Genomic DNA, 18,827 nt, shown 5'->3' with positions numbered 1-18,827 from the left:
GCTGCGACGGCGACGGCGGCGGGGACGGAGGGCGGGGAGGCGGCCAGATCAAAGGGGGCCGCCCGCCGGGCCGAGACTCGTCCGGGAGCGCGAGGGGCCACCCCTCCGGGGAGGGCGGGGACGTCCGGAGCGCCGACCCGGAGAGCAGCGCGGGCACCCACGCCGGGCCAGCTCCCGAGAGAGCGGCGAGCCGCGCGCCCCCGCGGCCGCCGGAGCGCCGCTCCCGAGCCCCGAGCCCCGAGCCCCGAGCCCCGGCCCGGCCTGCGCCGCCGTCCCGGAGCTCCCGCCCCCGGAGGAGGCGCGGCCCGGCGTCCGCGGACTCGCCGGAGCCGGCCGGGGGGCGCGAGGGCGCCGCGCGGAGCAGCCGCGCGAGGGAGAGGATGCCGCGAGTCCCCGGCCGCGCGGGGCTCCTCCTCGGCGTGGTGCTGCTGACGGCGCTGCCGGCCGTGGTGCCAGGGCTCCCCCTGCGGAAGCCGCGGGGCCCTGGCCCGAGCCACGCGAGGCTGGCGGAGGTGAGCGGCGGGGCGCGAGGCGGCGGGGCGCGAGGCGGCGGGGCGCGAGGCGGCGGGGCGCGAGGCGGCGGGGCGCCCGGTCCCTGCTCCCCCGGCCCCCAGCTCTGGCCGCGCGCGGAGCAGCACCGGGTCGCCAGGGGCAGCCCCCGAGGGCGCGGGCAGGGGCGGGCCGGACCTCCCCGGGCACCGGGCGGTGGCCGGGGGCGCCGGACCTGCGGGAGCACCCACCCCCGGGCTGTGAAACGGGTCAGCCTTGGGGGAAAAGTTCACTTCTGTGCTGAGTGAGGTGCGCAGACAACCCTGCAGCCGCCCGGCCTCCTTTCCCATGCGCCCGTCGCGTCCCCGCGGCTGCCTCGCCCTGAACGAACCTCTCCTGCAGCCGTGCGGTGCAGGTGCGCGCTCCACAGGAGTCCGGAGGGTGGGCGAGGACCTCGGCGGGCGGGGGTTGCTGAGGTGCCAACGGTCAAGTGAGCCGCTGGTGCAGCCTCTTCAATTGGATCTGCAAAGGAGTCCTTTGGGGTGTGCATTGCTCGCAGGCGAGGTGGTAAGTGGGGGCCTCCAACTTGCTGAGTGGGACCTTTATATTGTTAGGTCCTTGGACAAGCAGAAGAGGTCGGTAAGAAGTAGAGGGGCGCTTTGGTGGGGGTGGGGGCGGCGGGGGCTGTGAGTGGGCTTTTGGATGCGACTGAAGACACAGGAGTGAGACCAAGAGTAGTTTAGACATGCAGAGAAATCGCGGTCTGTCAAAACCCGCATCTCTCATCACCAGGGGTCAACAGTCCAGCCGTTCCCTCCTGGACCGCAGTGGCCACTCATCCCCATGGGGAGAAAACCTGCCAGACTTGTTGCAGGGTTTGCAGGAGCAGCAGGCCTGTGTGGTACGGGGTCCTGGCCCTTCCCGTGCTGGGAGCAATTCTAGGAGGAGGCCAGAGTGGTTCTTCTCATTTTCTAGGTGAGGACACTCAGGGCTGGAGGCGAGTGCAGGAGAGCAGGAAAGTGTGTGAGAGCCCAAGCCTAGGGCCACGTCAGTGCCCACCCAGGCTGCTGAGGCCCTCCAAAGGCAACGGGAAGAAAGCACCAGCCCCCACATTTTAGGGGGTCTCTGTGGACCTATGTCCATCTTTTTTTCCATGACTGCCCTCCCTCCTAAGGAGATGTTTAGACTCTTTTTTGTTCTAAGTGCCTCCCCCCTGTGAAATTTTAATACCACGGATATGCTGTCTATTCATGTACGAAGGCCCTTGGGAGTGTTACAAACCATCGTACTGCAATAATACTTAGATTTTTTGCCCCCTCCCCTGAGATCTAATTTTTGCCCCTGTTGAGAGTACATTCTGTAGACCAGGGGTTCTCAGCCTCCACACTACCGTCATCTTGGGGTTGTAGACTTCTTTGTTGTGAGTTGTAGCACTGCAGGATGTTTAGCAGCATCTCTGTCCTCTACCCACGAGATGCCTGTAGCACCCACTGCCCAACAAAGCCAGACATGATTTCCTGAGAGTTACCCCCTCTTCCTGCCTGTTGCTAGGAGCCACTGCTCAAGACAAATGCAGAGGAACTAAACAGCCTCTGGATTTCAACTCTACCTCCTCGGCGGAATTGGCAGTGGAAATTAATTGAATTGGCATTTTTTTCTACTCATTTGGCATAAATACTTTTGTATTTACAGCTTTGATTGTAATTATTTTTGGTACGTTTGCCAAATCTTCCCCCAAGACCAGCCCAGAAGATGAGTTATTTCAGAGCCAAAGCCACATCCCCAGCCCTAGTATAGAGCCTGGCAGAGCCCTCAAAACCATGTTCAAGCAAATTACTGCCTTGGAGGAAAAACAGAGCTCAGAGCCCAAGGCCTGGGGTTCTGGTCCCAGCAGGCAGTTAACTCGTGTGACTCCCCTTGGACAATTTCCTGACACTTGAAATGAGGGACTAAGTCATCTCCATGATCCCATCTAGCTCAAACATTGTTTCCCGAGTGTGAACGACACGTGCTAAAGCAGGCATACATCAAAAGTGTAAGTTGAAGAATCATGTTGAGAGAGTGCAGACTGCTATTCTAGGGCCTTGGTGATGTGTCAGATGTAGCAGACCAGCCCAGAGAGCTTTGTGAAGAAGCCGAAGAACATAAACCCCCCTGGATCCAAAGACGTAGGATGACTGCAGGGAAGTGAGCATCTCCTGGGCCTGGCAGACTCAGTACAAAGTACTTAACGTGATGTTATTTCATTGTCAAACAACTGACGTGGTCATCATTCCCATTTTCCAGATGAAAAAAATCGAGGCACAGAGATGGTAAGGCTCACCGGGATTGGGAGCCGGATCTATCTTTCAGGAGCTACACTGGGGACCTTATGGTGCATCTTTGCATGTCATGCTCCAGCTTGCTCATCCAAAATCTTGCAAAGTCTTGAAATCGTTAGTATCGTGAACAAAATATGCCACCCCCTCTCCAGGCAGGCCTGTTGCTGAGCCTCAGTTTACTCCCACAGTCAGGTGGGAATAAGAGAACCCATTCCTTCGGGTGGTGTGTGGGGTGAGAAAGCACTGTCCACATGGGTGGTCTCGTTGTTTCAAGGGCCACTCAGTTTGGTCCTGGAGGAGCAAAGAGTGACAGCTCTGCCTTGGGTATCTTCTGTTCTAGTTAGAACACCATCGGAACACCATCCAAACAGCTACAGGGCCTAGCATTTTGTGTTCCTAGTCTCATTAGCCTCATTTGAAGGGCAAGGAAACTGACAGTGGGGTCCAGTAACTAAGCCAGGATCCAAACCCAGCTTTGCCTAATTCTCCAGCCCCTGGGCACCTAACCCTGGCACCCACCACCTCCTGTGCTGGCAGGGGAAGGCCTTGGGGTAGGGCAGAGGGGAGCTGGGGACGTGTATCCGCAAGAGGGTGGTGGAGGTTAGAATTAGGCGAGAGAGAACTGAGGGAGGGCAGCTCCTCGGCTGCAAGGACTGTCCCGCAGGAAGGATTCCCCCGCAGGGCAGAGCTGGGGACGGTCATGCTGCAGCAGCAGGGAGTCAGCTGCCATGGGAGGAAGTACTCTGTGAGGGTGCGGGCTGAGGCGAAGCACCAAACACGGAGGAAGGAGCTTCCCAGCCAGGGGCAGCGTCCTGCACGTGGTAGGGGTGCTTAGCCCTTCAGTCCTGGTCCATCGTCCAGCCAGTTACCTGGCAGCAGGGCCTGGACTGCAGGAGGGGCGTGGTGGGTTAAAAGGTCTCACCTGCCAGGTGGGTGGCACCAAGAAGCAGATGTTTTTTCTGAAGATTTGCCTTTGGTTGGGGTCTTTCTAGCCTAATTGGTGAGTAAGTGACAGAAGGGGAACTGGAACCCAGGTCTGTGTGATGCCAAGCCTGTGGCCTTGTCCTCTGCCACCTCCTGCCCCTGGGCACCTCTCCGCACCTTGACTATGACCTTCATTCTCCCTCCAGACCATTCTTCTCACTCTGAGAGGTTGGACCCACTGGAAAGCCAGTTGAGGGAGAGAGGGAAGGGCAGGAACAGGGGTCTGGAGGCTTGGCTGCTCAGTGGTCCAGGCAAGTCCCAGCCTCACTGGATGTCAGTCTCCTAATCTCGTCTCTGCCTTTCTCACCTCACTTGGTTGTTATGAGGATCAAAGGGAAGGATGGATGTGAAAAGCAGGACCTCCTGTTCTGGTGTTTTGTTCATTCGACGCATTCCACACCCCCAAAGTGGCAGGCAGGGAGTCAGAAGGTGCAGCCTCGGCCTGGAGCTGGCAAAACACGAGGGCTAAGAGCACAGGCTCTCTCTCGAGCCAGATCACCTGCCTCAGAAGCTGCTCCGTCAGCCCCTGTGTAACCCTGAGCAAATGACTTCACCTCTCTGATCCTTGGCTGCCTCCTCTAGGAAGTGAGGCCGATGCTCGTACCTGGTGGTTGTGAGGATTCAGCGAGTCAGTACCTGCAGGGCGTTCGGCAGCACTGACGACATAGTTCGCGGGGCCCAGTGCAGAACGAAAATGTGGGGTCTCTAAGCATTTCAAGATGGCAACAGCAGAGCAATAAACCCGGCACAGGGCACTGTGCAAGTACACAGGTCACAGAGCACGAAGCCAGCCCCGGGGACTTGGAGGGCGTGCTCTGAGGTCTCCACTGGGGGCTGGGTTAGAACAGCGCACACCAGTGAGGAGGGTGTCGTCCAGCCCCATCCCTCTGGCCGTGGCCCTCTGGCCTGGCGGAAGGGGCAACTGCCGTTGAATCCTGGGGCTCCAGCACCTGCGAGGTGACTGCGTGTGCAGCCTGGCTCTGTAGGGACCCGCCTAGGCCTCAGCGGCGGCTGCGGGGAAGGAGGTGCTGGGCTGCACCTGGCAACTGGATTTCATCATCCAGAGCAAGTTCCTGACCCCTGAGAGGAGGCAGAGGGGAGAAGGGAGAGTAGGGGGACTGTGAGGGGAGCTGAAGCAGGTTAGCAGGCAAGGCTCAAGAAGTGCAGTAAGGGTTTGTGGGGGGGGGGGCTCTTATGCTAACTGGAAACACATGGGTCAGGGCTGCCCTGCCAAGCCTGGAAGGGTATGCATGGGCCCGTGTGTGTGTGAGAGAGAGAGAGAGAGAAACAGAATAAATGGTGGGGATGTATCTTGTATATCTAAATATCTCATGTTTATCTGGGTAATGACACCATCCCTCAAAAGAATGCAGCTGTGTATTTGTACACACGTGAAACTCCTCATTCGAACATAAAAGGTGTGGGAGGTGGTCCCATGGATAGGACAGGTGTTCTTAAACAGGCTGAAGCCTCAGAATTTGCTTCAGAACGTCATAGAAATCCATCACCCAGAGATCCTGCGTCAGTAGTTGGGGGCGGGACGTGGAGGGGCCGGTCTTCAGACCAAATAAGAGGTAAAGAACTAACACCGTGCTGGTGAGAGGGGTGCTGCCCTCGCTCTGTTCAAGAACTATCTGTCACCACCTCTAAGTGACACTCACTGCACGCGTGCCATGTGCCAGGTGCCGTTCTAACTCAACAGCCCTACGAGACAGGGATGGCCAGCTGCTTCCCTAATTTACAGGAGGAGAAACTAAAGCAGATTAAGTAAGCCTGCCCACAGTCACACAGCCAGTAAGTGTCCAAATTGGGGTTTGAACCCAGGGGGTGTGGCCTCCAGCCTGCACTTGTTTCCACCACGTTCAGGGGCCAGACCAGAAGATGAAAGTGCTTGGTGAGTGCAGAGGCGGTTGCCCTTGAGGGTTTATTGGCCCGAGGGCCTGTCTGAGCAGGCACGTGTGCACCAGTGCCTGGGCACAGAGATCCGGCAGAGCTGAGTTTGAACCTGAGCTCCCATGGTGTGATCTGTGAGATCTTATGTAAATCCCTTACCCTCTCTGAGCCTCCATATAGTCTCATTGTCACCATAGAGATAGCCACACTCACCCCTCAGGGTTGCTGGCATTCATTCAGTCACTCGGCAAAGATTTACTGAGCGCCTATAGGGTGCCAGGCACTGTGCTAAGCATGAGATACAGTGTGAACAAAGCAGACAAACATTGCTACCTGCACAGAGCTTACACTCTAGCTGGAGCATCAGAAGGTACAGAAAGGGCCTGGCCCAGGCGTGGTATGGATGATGTGCTCAGACAGTGCTTACAGCTCAGGGCTCCCGGTGCTCTGCTCAAATCCCCACAGGCCTCACTTGCAGTGTCCCAAGGGCTTTTGCTGGCACTGGGGTCTGCCCTGAGCTGTGCACGGCCAGCCCAGAGCACCTGGAGTGCAGACCCTCTCCGCCACCCAGCCTCCCTCAGCCAGTGACCCACAGCATAACTGAGGCTCCCCGTGGCTGCACTGCAGGTGTGCTCCGTGGTCGCGGGCTCCCTTCCCTGACTCACTCTCCCACTCCCTGATGGTGTCTCCAGGGATCACCTTCCAAAGGAACCACTTGCCCTTGAATCTTTGTCTCAGGGTTGGCTTCTCAGGAAACCCAAACTAAGACCAGATATCCCCCTCTGCTCTGGGGAGTTCCCCAGGGGCTGACGCACAGGGCAGCGGGCTCCAAGAGAGGGAGGGTTGTGCGTGCGGCTCTGATGTTAGGCCAGGGCTTTCTGTGGCCTCTGCTCAGCATCTTGTCCCATTGGGCACCTGAGCAGAGAATGTGGGGAGGGCTGGAAATGGACCCTTTGAACGCCTGCTGGCTACCGGCTTGGTCCCATCATTGTTTCCATTTTACAGACAAGGATGCTCACAGAGGTGATGTGCCTGTCAGGGTCACACAGATCAGAAGCTAGGCCACCACTGGGATTCAGACCCAGGGCAGCCTGACTCTAGAACAGGGTATCTCAACTGCAGCACTGTTGACATTCTGGGCTGAGTCATCCCTGCTGTGAGGGCTGTGCTATGCATTGTAAGATCTCTGGCTTCTCCCCACAAGATGCCAGTAGCACTGCCCTCCAGCTGTGACCACGACAGATGTCATTGGCAAATGGTCCCAGATGACACCTGCTGTTTATGCCCTTGAGGCTGTGGTATCTAAATCAGCTAGAAAGGCTGCAGACCCTGAACTCCTGCTGCTCCAGCTTTGCCTGTCTCTGTGCCCAGAGGCTACAGACAGAGGAACCACTGAGCAAAGTTGCAGGAACAGTTAGGGCTTCATGGAATTATGGGTGGGAACAGCTAGGAAGGCAGCATCTAGGCCTCCAGGACTGGCCATTGAAGGGGTTGGATGGTTGCATTTCTCATCTACCCATCGTCTGCTCATCCGCCCTGGCTATCTGGACCAGAACACTTTCGTTGAGCGAGAGACTCCGGGCCCCAGTTGAGATGGGCCCACGGCTGCCCTGGGGCCAGGTGTTTAGTGCAGGAGCCTTGTTTGTTTGTTTGTTTGTTTGTGGTGGCCTCACTGTGCAGCATGCAGGATCTTAGTTCCCTGACCAGGGATCAAATCTGCACCCCCTGCAGTGGAAACGTGGAGTCTTAACCACTGGACCGCCAGGGAATTGCCAGTGCAGGAGCCTTGGAGCCAGACATCTGGGGACCACAGAAGGGGGGGGTGTCAAATGGAAGAGACATGAGAACAAGACTGATTCTGCCCCTGATTTGTGAAGTAGACTCTCAGCGCTCTCACCTGTAGTGTTGGAGCATGGTGGTTAAGAGCGTGGGCTCTTGGCCCAGTCTGCCTAGTTCAAATCCTGGTTCTACCACTGAATGTCTGTGTTGCCTCAGGCAAGTTACTTGCCCTTTCTGTGCCTTAGTTTTCATTATCAAAATGGCGATGACAGCTAGCACGTACCTCTTGTTGGGAGGATGAAATGAGTGATTGTCTAGAATAGTGCCTGGCACGCAGTAAATGCTACAGAAGTGTTTGATAAATAAAATTCTTTTTTTTTTTTGTATAAATGACTGTGGCTTTATTTAGAATATGAGAATCAAAGGAAGAAACTTAATTTAATCACAATATTTTTAAAATCCCTTCCCAAGATGAATAAAATTCTGACAATCCTTCCAGGTAGGAATTATTATCCTCATTTTGTCGGTGGGAAATCAGCATATTGAAAGAGCTAGTAAGGACAGCTGGGATTTGAACCCACGCTGGTCTGACTCTCCAGACCCATGTTTTTCAGCCACATCACGCTGCCCCAGGTATGAGGTGGGAGGTGGGGTCAAGGCTGTGGCCTGGGTGAGGCAGGGTCCACAGGCTCCCAGCCCCTGAGGCTCCTGAGGCAGCTCTGGACAGGGCCCTTTCTGCCCTGGTATAGAGACCTGGGCAATGGCTGCCGCCTGGGGGTAGGTGCGGAGCCCTCAGTGCTCCACTGTCTGAGTGGAGGAGGCCAGAGCGGGAGTCAGAGGCATCCAGGATCTGCTTTCACTTACTATCTGAGCTGCGTCAGGGACGGTCCCCGTGTGGACCACATGGCACTGGCTGGCGGAGGGAATTGACTGGCAGGCAGACAACCACACAAGCAGCCCGGAGGAGGAAAAGGGGCCGGGCCCCAGATGGGCAGGCAGAGGAAGGCGGCCATGGTCATGGACGCCAAGGGCTGCAGCCCCCACATGGGTGGCTTGGGAAGGCCGGGTGGTAGGAGAGCGTGCTGAAGGCCTGCCCTGCCCTGCCCGGCAGCCTTCCTGAGCCTTCCTGCCCTGACGTGGGAGGGCCTGGGTGTCTGTTCTCTGACCGGGGCCCTGGGGGATTCTGAGGCAAATGTCTGCAAACTGCACTTTGGAACCACGACCTTAAACATCTCACTTCCCCTCTGGGCCTCAGTTTCTTCCCCTGTGAAACGAGGAGGTTGGATTGTGTTTCTTCCACGTGTAGATTTTAATTCTCGTTCCTCATGTTGGCATCATTTCCCCCAGCGCTTTGTAGACAGAGTCCACCCTCTGAGGTGTTAAAGCAGACATGTTTGGTTTGGGTTTTGTTTGGTTTTTGTTGGATTTCGGTTTTGGGGGGTTGGGGGCCACACCGTGCGGCCTGCCAAATCTTAGTTCCCCAACCAGGGATTGCACCCAGGCCCTTGGCACTGAGGGCGTGCAGTCCTAATCACGGGACCGCCAGGGAATTCCCAGAGCAGGCCTGTTTGGATACACAGTCACAAGGCGAGTCTGTGAGCTGGTCTGCCCCCAGGGTTCCTCAGTCTCCTCTTGCTCCCTGCTCCGCACCGGCCTTTTCCAGGTCCACGTGGGCCCTGACCTCAGGCCCCTCCCTCCCAATTCTCCCCTTAGGTCTCAGCCTCCCCAGATCCCAGCTCTCCTACAGAAGAAGAGGGGACCTCTCTGCTCTCCAGGGCCCGCCTCCAGGCAGTGCCTCAGCAACACAGACGCCAGGCTCTCACTGAGCCAGCAGCCCTGACCCTGGACAAGACCCCCTCGCCTGGGACCCTGGAGGACGCTCCCTGGCTGCTGGACCTGCAGAAGCTGCCGGGATGGGCCAGCACAGACCTGAGTGCCCCAAACCCCAATATCCAGGTGGGAATTACAGGGGGGCCGTGGGCCCAGTGGACAGCTGGAGAGAAGCTGGGCTGAACAGCTCAGCTCCAGGATCAGGCGTCCCATCCTATATTCCTTCGGGGAAAGGGGTCCTGTGCGGGTCAGAGGAGGTGACTCCCCACATCCCGCCTGTGGAATAGTAGGAGAAGTACACGCTCCCCCACTTTCTAACTGCACACCGTGAGCAAGTCACGTGGCTCTCTGAGCCTCTGTTTCCTAGACCGTAGCAAGGGGCAAACAGCACCAATCTGGCAGGGCTGTCATGAGGACCAAACAAGCAGAGACTGTTTCATGAGCTGTAGGGGATTCCTGGAATATGGGGAGAAGCCTAGCAGAAAGCCTGACGTTCTGATCATCCCCCAGCGCCCCCCTTACTTCAGGGCCCTGAAGAGGAATAGGGTGGGCTGGTGGGGTAGGGGCCTGCCCACCTGAGGGGCTTTATGGGAGAGAAAACTAGAGGGGTTGGTGAAATTCCAGTTTACATACTCACTGTCAATCCTGAATCCCTCATGATAATAATCCCTGTATTTTGTGTACCATCTACAGCTTACAAAACACTTTCACCAAAGGAGAAGAAAGATCACAAAAATATAGAACACATAACATTCTGAAATTGTTTAAAATTGTGTATGTGTGTAACTATCATATCTAAACTTGGAAAGTTAATCACCAAAATGTTATCTGTCAGAGATGGCATATGGGTGATTTCCATTTTCTTCTTTATATTTTGCTGGGGTTTTCCCCCAAATTTTGTTCCGGTTCTGTGACCTCATATTACTTTGTAATAATAGCCAACAGTGATGTTTTTAAAGTTCACTTTCACATAAATGATTTCACGTTACTTATTTGTTGTCCACAAGGTGGTGGGTGAGAGCCCTCCGCAGGGCTGTTGTGGGGCTTTGCTGTCATTTGGTCTCATTTTCCGGCCCTACAACAAGGAAACAGAGGTTCGGGGCTATTGTGGCCCCAGCGGCCGGGCAGCCTGTGGGCTGGTGGAACCAGAATTCAAACCCAGCTTCCCTTAAACAAGTGGGTCTCCACCCTGGCACATGTTAGAACCACCACACTTGGCCCCACCTCACACCAGTTAAATCCTTGTCTGGGGTGGGGTCAGGGGGTCAGGAATCTCCAATGGATTCTGATGCACAGCCAGGACTTAGGCTATGACCCCATGTGCCCGGGGAGGCCAAGAAGGTTGACCAGAAGAATGGGCTGGTTTTTTGAAAAGATTGGGCCTCTCCCCTGCCCTTGCCCCCAGGCCTGTCATCTCTGCTGTCTTTGGAATCTGGCTCCGAGCCCTCCCTCACTGGCTGGGTATGTCTGTCCCTCTGCAGGTGACCATCGAGGTGGTGGAGGACCCCCAGGCTGAGGTGGAGATGGACCTGAGGGCTGAGCCTAACGATCGCTGGTCCGAGGGTGCCCCCAGCTGGCTGCCTGCCAAGGAGCTCTTCTGGCCCCTGTTCTGGGGCTACCTGGAGGGTGAGGAAGGGAGGCCTGGGCTCAAGGGCAGAGCCCCAGGGGAAGAGGAGGAAGAGGAAGAGGACGATTACCCTCCAGAGCACAGTGAGAGTGAGGACCAGGAGGACGACGATGCAGAAGACCGTGGCGAGGACCAGGAGCCTGGCTTCAGTGGGGCCGCAGGACGCTGGGAGCAGGGCTGGTTGTCCCCCAGGGACTGGGCCTTCAAGGAGCCTGACAGCTACGGTGAGCACCCCCATCTTGACAGCCCTGGCCCTGGAGGTCCTGAGTGGAAATGGGGGTGAGAGCTTCCTGGGCAGGGGCAGTTGGAGAGGCCTGGAGCTTAGGCCTGTACAAACCCCATCATCAGCTCAATAGTAGCATTACCCATAGCTTGTAAAGTTTTTTTTGTTTTGTTTTGTTTTACATTTGCCCCTCACAATAGCCCTGAGATCCCCTAAGCAAGACAGACATTTGTTAAGAACATATATATTCATATCTGTCGGTTTGCAACAAATTAAGAAATGTTATAAATCCCACCACTCACAACTGACCTCACTTTCAGACTGTGCGAGTTTGAATCCTAGGTCTCCTGCTTACCAGCTGAGTGGCCTTGGGCAAGTTACTTAACCTCTCTGGGCCTCAGTTCCTTCCTCTATAACATGGAGGTGGCCACAATCCCCATTACGTAGAATTGGGTGTAGAGATTAGTATATGAGTTAATATTTTTAAAGTGCCAGTACATAGTAAACAAAATATTGGCCATTATTTTTTTTAGAAAACAACACAACAGCACAGACTATTCAGAATATATCACCTAAAGACTGCTCCCTGCTCCATGACAGGCATTTTTATTTTTGCATATTGCAGTTCCGGTTTTCCTGGGCACAGATGTGTTTCACACAGAGTTACAGCATTTCTCCCCAGAGCCCTGGTGTCTTCTTATTGGCTCAGACTAAGTCGTAGCAAGCTTTTACCATTTCACCAGTCATGTGAGCAAACAGGCAGAATTTGCATAGCTTTCAGCTTTTCTTTCATTGATTTTCCTTAAACCCTTGGTACCAGCCTGCTCAGGCCTGCCTAGGAAATGAGGAGAGAGCTGGGTGTGTGTGTCAGTACTTTGGGTGTTTCACCGAGAGCCCTGGGTCTCAGCCCTGCACAGCCAGAGGGCTGCAGGAGCAGTCATGGTGCATTTTGGGTCCCTCAGACCAGGACTGGGTTGCTAACGTGGGGAGCAGAGACATTTTTTAATACCCCCAGTGCCAGGGAAATAGTGTCACCCTTGGGGTTTTTTTTTCTTAAGATTTATTATTTTATCTATCTATCTATCATCTATCTATCTACCTATTTAGGCTGCTTTGGGTCTTCGTTGCTGCATGCGGGCTTTCTGTAGTTGCGGTGAGCAGGGACTACTCTTCGCTGCAGTGCGTGGGCTTCTCAGTGCGGTGGCTTCTCTTGTTGAGGAGCATGGGCTGTAGGCATGTGGGCTTCAGTAGTTGCGGTGCATGAGCTCAGTAGTTGGGGTACACGGGCTTAGTTGCTCCGCGGCATATGGGATCTTCCCGGACCAGGGCTTGAACCTGTGTCGCCTGCATTGGCAGGCACATTCTCAACCACTGTGCCCCCAGGGAAGTCCCTCACCCTTGGTTTTGATCGACATTACTGTAGCTCAGAGATGTAGGGGGACTTGTCCAAGGTCCCCCCAGTGGTGTCCAGGTGGCGTCCAGATAGCCTTACCTCTTTATTGCTGTGTGGGCACAGAGTGGGCGGCTGGCGATTGTGACACCTCCTGCATTTGCCCAGGTGTTCACTACACAGGGGTACCCAGCTGCGTGGACAAGTGGGGCTGAAGTTCAGCCCATGCTCTGTCCTCTAGGGGCATCCTAGCCCGGGCTGCATCCTCCCAAGGAAGGGGTGTCTTTGGCTAATTCGCACCAAGGCCCCCCCCAGTCTCTGCTCACTCACCCCGGCTCCCTGCCTTGACCCAGACGATGAGCTTCAAGAGGAGTGGAGCCCCTGGTCTCCCTGCAGTGGGAACTGCAGCAGCGGCAGCCAGTGGAGGACGCGGTCCTGCGGCTACACCTGCACTGCCACCGCGTCCCGTGCCTGCGACCTGCCTCCCTGTCCTGGTGAGACAAGCCCCAGCTCGTGCAGAGGTAGTGGCTTACACGCTGGGCTTGGTTCCCTGGGCGTATGGGCATGTGAGCCTTCTACACGGTGGGCTTGGGAGAGGGGAGGCAGGAAGCTCACAAACACGGTGGTCCTGCCTCATCTCAGGCCTGTCCCAGATGCTGTGGGCACCGAGAGCCTAATGAGGGCTGGGCTTCCATCAGGAGCACAGATGTGCCCTGCGGCACCACCAGCCTGGCCTCCTCTCTTCCCAAAGGCGCTGAGGACGAGGACCCCTTGGGTGTCCCCCGAGAGGGGTGGCAGCCCCTGGCCCACAATGCTACGGACATGCTCAGCCCAGGTCAGTGGGGGCTAGGCCCTGACCCTGGGGGTTTGGGGGAACCTCTCTCAGGAGGGTGGAGCCTCACTGTGTGGGCAGCAATCTTGCCTCCATCCATTGGGGCAGAGAGTACATCTTCCTGCTGCAAGGTTAGCCGCTCCAGCAAGGGGACCACCGCACTTCTGAGCCCCCCTAGCCAGGCCCATTGGCCTCTCCCGGGCCGATATTCCTGCTGGGAAGAAGGTCTTGAGGGAGCCACAGAGCTTGGAGGTCATCCAGTGGGGCACGTGCTCCCTGGCAGCAGAATAGGATGGGGACATTCTGGCTTCCACTCCCTGGTCACTCTTGGGGGCTCCTGGCAGGCTCTCTCTGGGGAGCAGGTGCTGTCAAAGACAGGTCAGGGTCCAGAGCTCTAGGACTGCTCCTTCTAGCAGCTCAGAGTGCGCCACACTTTCACCAGCACACTCCACATGTGTGTCTCTTGCTCTCACCTGCACCCTGCAAGGAGGCAGATGGGTCCTATGCTCAACGCCACAGAAGCTCACTAAGCCAGGATGGTGCACCCGGCCCTGTGTGGGGCAGGGTATTCCCAGGAGACTAAGCCCAGTCCCTGCCCTCAAGGGGCTCAGGTCTTAGCGGGAAAGACACAGGCGACCAACTTAGGCTCAGTACTGCCAGCTAGGCCCCAAGGGTCTGGTGCAGAGAGGGAGGAGCAGTTCGTTCTGTGTGGCCAGGATCAGAGGCCACATTTTCCAAGGTAGGGAGAGGGGAGGAGAGCAGCACAGACAGAGGGGCCGCGGGGGGCCCAGAAAGACAGAGTGAGCCTGAGAAAGGCAAAGTTAAGAACAAGAATGGGCCAGTGGTTAAAACAGCGAAACATTTTCTTACCAGGAGGCTAAAACGGCTGTCCCTGCCCCCAGCCATGCTCGCTCCTTCCCCAAGATCCCAGAATCTTTTCCACCATCCAGCATCTAAAGGGACAAGGCCTAGTTCAGCAGCCCCTAGGCCAATGTCCATTTAGCCATGGCCCGTTGCTTCAGCTTGCCCGGGTGGTGTGGGGTCGCCCTTGTCTCTCAACAGTGGCGGCCAGGTCAGACCGCCCCGGGCTCTGGTGCAGGTCCTTCCCCTCCTGCCCCTAAGGCCCTACCAAACCGCACGTTTGCACCCGCTGGGGCCTGGGCCTTCCCCCTCCATGCACAGGCGCTTGACCAACCCCACCCCACCCTGCAAGGGCTGACCGGACCCCTTCCCACGCTCCCCTGCCCTCTGCAGATGTGGACAGCTGTGAGAAGTGGCTGAACTGCAAGAGTGACTTCCTAGCCAAGTACCTGCGCCAGGTGCTGCAGGACCTGCCCAGCTGCCCGTGTGCGTACCCGCTGGAGGCCGTGTCCCGGGCCGTGAGCCTGCAGGATGAGCACCAGGGCCGCAGCTTCCGGTGGAGGGATGCCAGTGGCCCGCGCGAGCGCCTGGACGTGTACCAGCCCACGGCGCGCTTCTGCCTGCGCTCGCTGCGGTCGGGGCAGAGCAGCACGCTGGCCGCCCAGCACTGCTGCTACGACGCGGGCAGCCGGCTGCTGACCCGAGGCAAGGGCGCCGGCGCGCCCGACCTCGTCAGCACCGACGTCTCGCCTGAGCTGCACTTCAAGGTGGACACGCTGCCCTGGATCCTGTGCAAGGGGGACTGGAGCCGCTACCACGCCGTGCGGCCCCCCAACAATGGCCGCGCCTGCGCAGACAATCCTCCCGAGGAGGAGTACCTGGCCCAGCTGCAGGAGGCCAAGGAGTACTGATGAGGGGCTGCTGGAGAGCGTTCCAGGCAGGACCCCTCACCCTGCCTCTGCCCGGACCTGGGGAGGCCGGCCTGGTGCCTCGTGCCCTCTGCCTTTGAACCTGAGGCAGGGAGGACAGCATCCCAGGTGTCGGTGTGAAGTCGGGGAGAAGGTTGAAGGGTGGGGGTCGGGCCCAGAGTGAGAGGAGGGTGCTCAGCCACCCCAAGGCCGCCTGGGGCTGCCGGGAAAGGTGTGTCTGTGGGGGCCCTCACCTCCTGCCCATTGGGGGGGTGCTGTCCCAGCCTGGCCACCCATTTTCCTCCTTCTCCTTTGGAGCTGCGCGCCTCTGCCCTGGCTCTGTGCACAGGTGTGAGGCGGGCTCGCCACACACACCCTGATTCCTGGGACCTGCCATGAGTCACTCTGAGCCACAGCCCTGGGGGCCAGTCCTTTCCTCCCGCCCCCTGGGCCAGCAGCCCTCCTTAGCTCTGAGTGGTGGCACGTGGCCACCCCTGCTGGGAGGGTTATGCTCAGCCCCGAGCTGCCTTGCCGTAAACACCACTTAGTCTGGGGCTGAAGGCCCGCAGTGAGACCATAAGTGGGTAGACAGGCGGAGGCAGCTAAGACAAGGCCGGGTCCAGGTGGAGAAAGGATCAACCGATTCTGGTCCCTTTCTTTGTCCAGCTCACCTCTGTTCTGTCCAGATTGTAGGAATGGGTCGGGGTGGGACGTCACACCGTCCTGAATGAGCACAGCAGCCGGGCTTGAGGTTGGTTCAGAATCGGCCCAAAACGATGTGTCATGTGCAGGGTGAACTGGTAAATCAGCTCTCCCAGGGGTGTGGCGGGGGGACAGCCCCAGTGTGTAGCATCTGGGCAATTTCTGTGGTGTTACCATTCCCACTGTGGCCCACTCCAGGCTCCCAGGGTGATGTCAGTTGAATGCACTGAGCTCAGGGTTGGGACGCGATGCATATGGTCAGCTCTCCCAGCACACCTCGTGCCTCTTCCCTGCCTCCCCTCAGCCCCCATCTCCCCCTCCCCTCAGCAGCCACATTTCCTTGCCTTCCATGAGGTGGAAATGCTGATGTCCCAACTGTCTCTGTTCACAAAAGCCTTTTCCAAAAGGCACGGGACTTCAGTCCTAGCCCCTAGACAGCAGCCCTGAAGCTCTTCTGGGAACCTCAGCAATAAAGCACTTTATTTTCAAATTCTGTCTGACGAAGAATTTGGGGCCCCAGCGGAGCAGAGAGGTGTAGGGATCCCTTGCTTATAGCCCAAGCCAAACTCCCCTGGGCTGTGTCTGTGACTACCTAATCCAGCTGGGCAGGCAGAGCTCTGTGGTGCAGCGCTTAGACTAAACTTCGGTTAGGTTATCTTTGCTTGGTTCAAACTCATAAAGGGTCACCTGGAGGCAGGGAGGAGCTAGCAGGACCTCAGGGGCACATTCACTCTAAGTCCTTTGGTCAGAGGGATAAATTGCATTTACACCAGAGGAAGTGGCTCCACTTTCCCAAGTAACTTGCTGCAAGGGGATCCGATGCAGTGTTGTTCCAAGGATTACACCTGTATGATGGCAGAGGTGGACGCGTATCCTGCCTTAGTTGGTACCCTTACCAGACACTCCACTGTCACTGCTGGCATTTGGGGAAGTCACATCAGGAAGCAGAATGAGACAAGGTGTGTTCAGAGCCACTACCTGGAGACGCTCAGAGAGCCAGATGTTTCCAATTACATCACACTTAGAGGTAAGTTTATTAGTCAGGTCTGGGAGCAGAGCCTAACAACACTCTGGTACAACTAGACTACTACAGGGTCAGAGTGGGCAGGATCTCAGGTCACTAGATGGGAGCCAAGTTCCCTTCCCTGTCTCTTGTCTGGGGAATTCAATAATGATTAGCACAGGAATGTTTTATGTTTTAGCAGAAACTTTAAACAAATAAATAACAAGACAGAGATACCCCCGAGTCTGTTTTCACAGGAAACTAATTCCCCTCCTTTCTAATATAATTTACCTTGACGCTTAAACACACTATCTATATTTAATCTATACATAATGCTTGTCTATTACCCAAACTGAGTTTAACCAGCCCCATTTTTAATCTGTAATCTAAGTGACACGCTGAATTGCCACCATGTCAGGCCACAGATGAGAGAAACTAAAGAAAAGGGGGCTGGAAAGGAGCCTTGAAGGGGCTGGGGTGTTCTTCAGCTATAAAATGGTGTTCAGTCAAACTGTACAAAAGAGAAAGAGACACTGCCGGCGGCTCAGGCTTAGGAGCACCTGTGAGTGAGGAGAAACAGTCGCAGAGGGGTCACTGACTGTTAAAGACAGGCTTTTAGGAGCAGCTGGTATCAGAGCCAGGAGGGGCCCATGAAACCAGAGAGGATCCGCCACCGCTCTGGTCCAGTGTGGGCTCACCTGGCTGTTCTTCCCATCCGTGTGCATCCGGCACGAACACCACCATTTCTGACTTGGCTGCCCCGGCCACCTGCATGGTTTTGCCCTATTTTTCCACCTCTGGGTTACCTCATAAAGGGTTCTAGGCTAGGCAAGACTGGTCACACTGAATTCTTACTAGGGTTTAAAACAACCAACATTACAAACCCGCCAGATCCTGCTGGCCTCCCTCGGCTCTTGGAAGACAGGATGTTTCAGATCCTTTATCTCATTATTCACAAAAGAGACCTAGACGTGCTTCTTTGGCTCCTCCGTTATAATTAGATTTTCTTAACATGTAGAAGCGCTTCTCAAAATCCATCCCTGGTATCAATATCACCTGCGATATTAAAATATAAGCTCACAGGCCACATCCCACACCAAGAGTGTCTAGGGGTGAACCCCACTTTCCTGCATTTAACAGGTTCCTCTCAGGTGGCTCTTAGTTGAGGAGAACCCTTGGCCTAAGATTTGCAATTTGTCCAATTAACCAGTTTTTCAAAAGATCGATTCCTGCTCAAGGGAAAATGTGTGAGCTTGGGTGTGGGCTCATGAGCCCAGAAGTCAGCAGGTAGCATGCTACCAGGTGCCAGAGCTTCTACATCCATCTCTAATGCTCTCATTAGGTACCTGTTATACCCATTTTACAGATGAGGAAATTTGCCCAATTTGTTAGGAAGTGACATTTACAATTCAAACCCAAGTCCAAAAATTTTTTTTAGCTCTGTCATTCTGCTTTTTAGGCTCAGATGGCTAACCAAAATGCTATCAGTGAAATGGAAGGGGTGAAAATTGGAACAGCCATCAGTACTGGGAGAACGTTACTGAACTGTCACATAACAGGTACTTTGCCTGGTGCTTTGGTTTTTTACTAAGGCATTTTAAAACTTCACTTCAGATGTTTCCTAGGTATTCTGGAATTGGTAACTCTGGCCAGGTGTGAAGGCAGTCCTTTTTTGTCACTGCTCTGTGTTAAAAGAGGTCCTTTGTTGTTTTGGGGGGTTTTTTTGGCCACACCACACAGCACATGGGATCTTAGTTCACTGACCAGGGATCAAACTTGTGCGCCCTGCATTGGAAGCACGGAGTCTCAACCACTGTACCACCAGGTAAGTCCCAAAAGGTCCTTGATTTGATTCAAGCTAGAGTCCAGGTACTTCATCAAAAAGTATCTTTTTGGACCCCCAGGAAGCAGATATAATGCGAAATTACATGCAAATTAGTTCAGTCCAGTGCTTGTTGAGTAATTCAAGCCAAAGGGGGATACTG

The 18,827-nt window shown here is 55.8% G+C and overlaps 1 protein-coding gene across 5 annotated transcripts; it reads left to right on the top strand.

Moving 5' to 3' along the window:
• Positions 1–285: 285 nt before the first annotated feature.
• On the top strand, positions 286–16,311 carry ISM2 (isthmin 2). Of its 5 annotated transcripts, XM_057731530.1 has the most exons (6): positions 286–512; positions 9,180–9,422; positions 10,778–11,147; positions 12,890–13,030; positions 13,288–13,371; positions 14,623–16,311. In XM_057731530.1, the coding sequence occupies exons 1-6, from the start codon at positions 381–383 to the stop codon at positions 15,138–15,140; spliced, it is 1,488 nt and encodes a 495-aa protein (XP_057587513.1). In that variant the 5' UTR covers positions 286–380; the 3' UTR covers positions 15,141–16,311. The 5 variants fall into 5 exon arrangements, with proteins under 5 accessions (XP_057587513.1, XP_057587517.1, XP_057587515.1 ...); XM_057731534.1 differs by lacking the exon at positions 9,180–9,422; XM_057731532.1 differs by lacking the exon at positions 12,890–13,030.
• The last annotated feature ends 2,516 nt before the right edge of the window (positions 16,312–18,827 follow it).

This window comes from Hippopotamus amphibius, chromosome 4 (assembly GCF_030028045.1).
Source record: "Hippopotamus amphibius kiboko isolate mHipAmp2 chromosome 4, mHipAmp2.hap2, whole genome shotgun sequence".
Classification (NCBI taxonomy): Eukaryota; Metazoa; Chordata; class Mammalia; order Artiodactyla; family Hippopotamidae; genus Hippopotamus; species Hippopotamus amphibius.
This window is presented reverse-complemented; position numbering and strand designations above follow the sequence as displayed.

Bases quoted from the DNA above. Each gene is read 5' to 3' on its own strand.
- ISM2 (XM_057731530.1), top strand. From the start codon at position 381: ATGCCGCGAGTCCCCGGCCGCGCGGGGCTCCTCCTCGGCGTGGTGCTG. The intron at 11,148-12,889 runs GTGAGCACCCCC...GCCTTGACCCAG, and splicing joins CAAGGAGCCTGACAGCTACG to ACGATGAGCTTCAAGAGGAG. The intron at 13,372-14,622 runs GTCAGTGGGGGC...TGCCCTCTGCAG, and splicing joins TACGGACATGCTCAGCCCAG to ATGTGGACAGCTGTGAGAAG.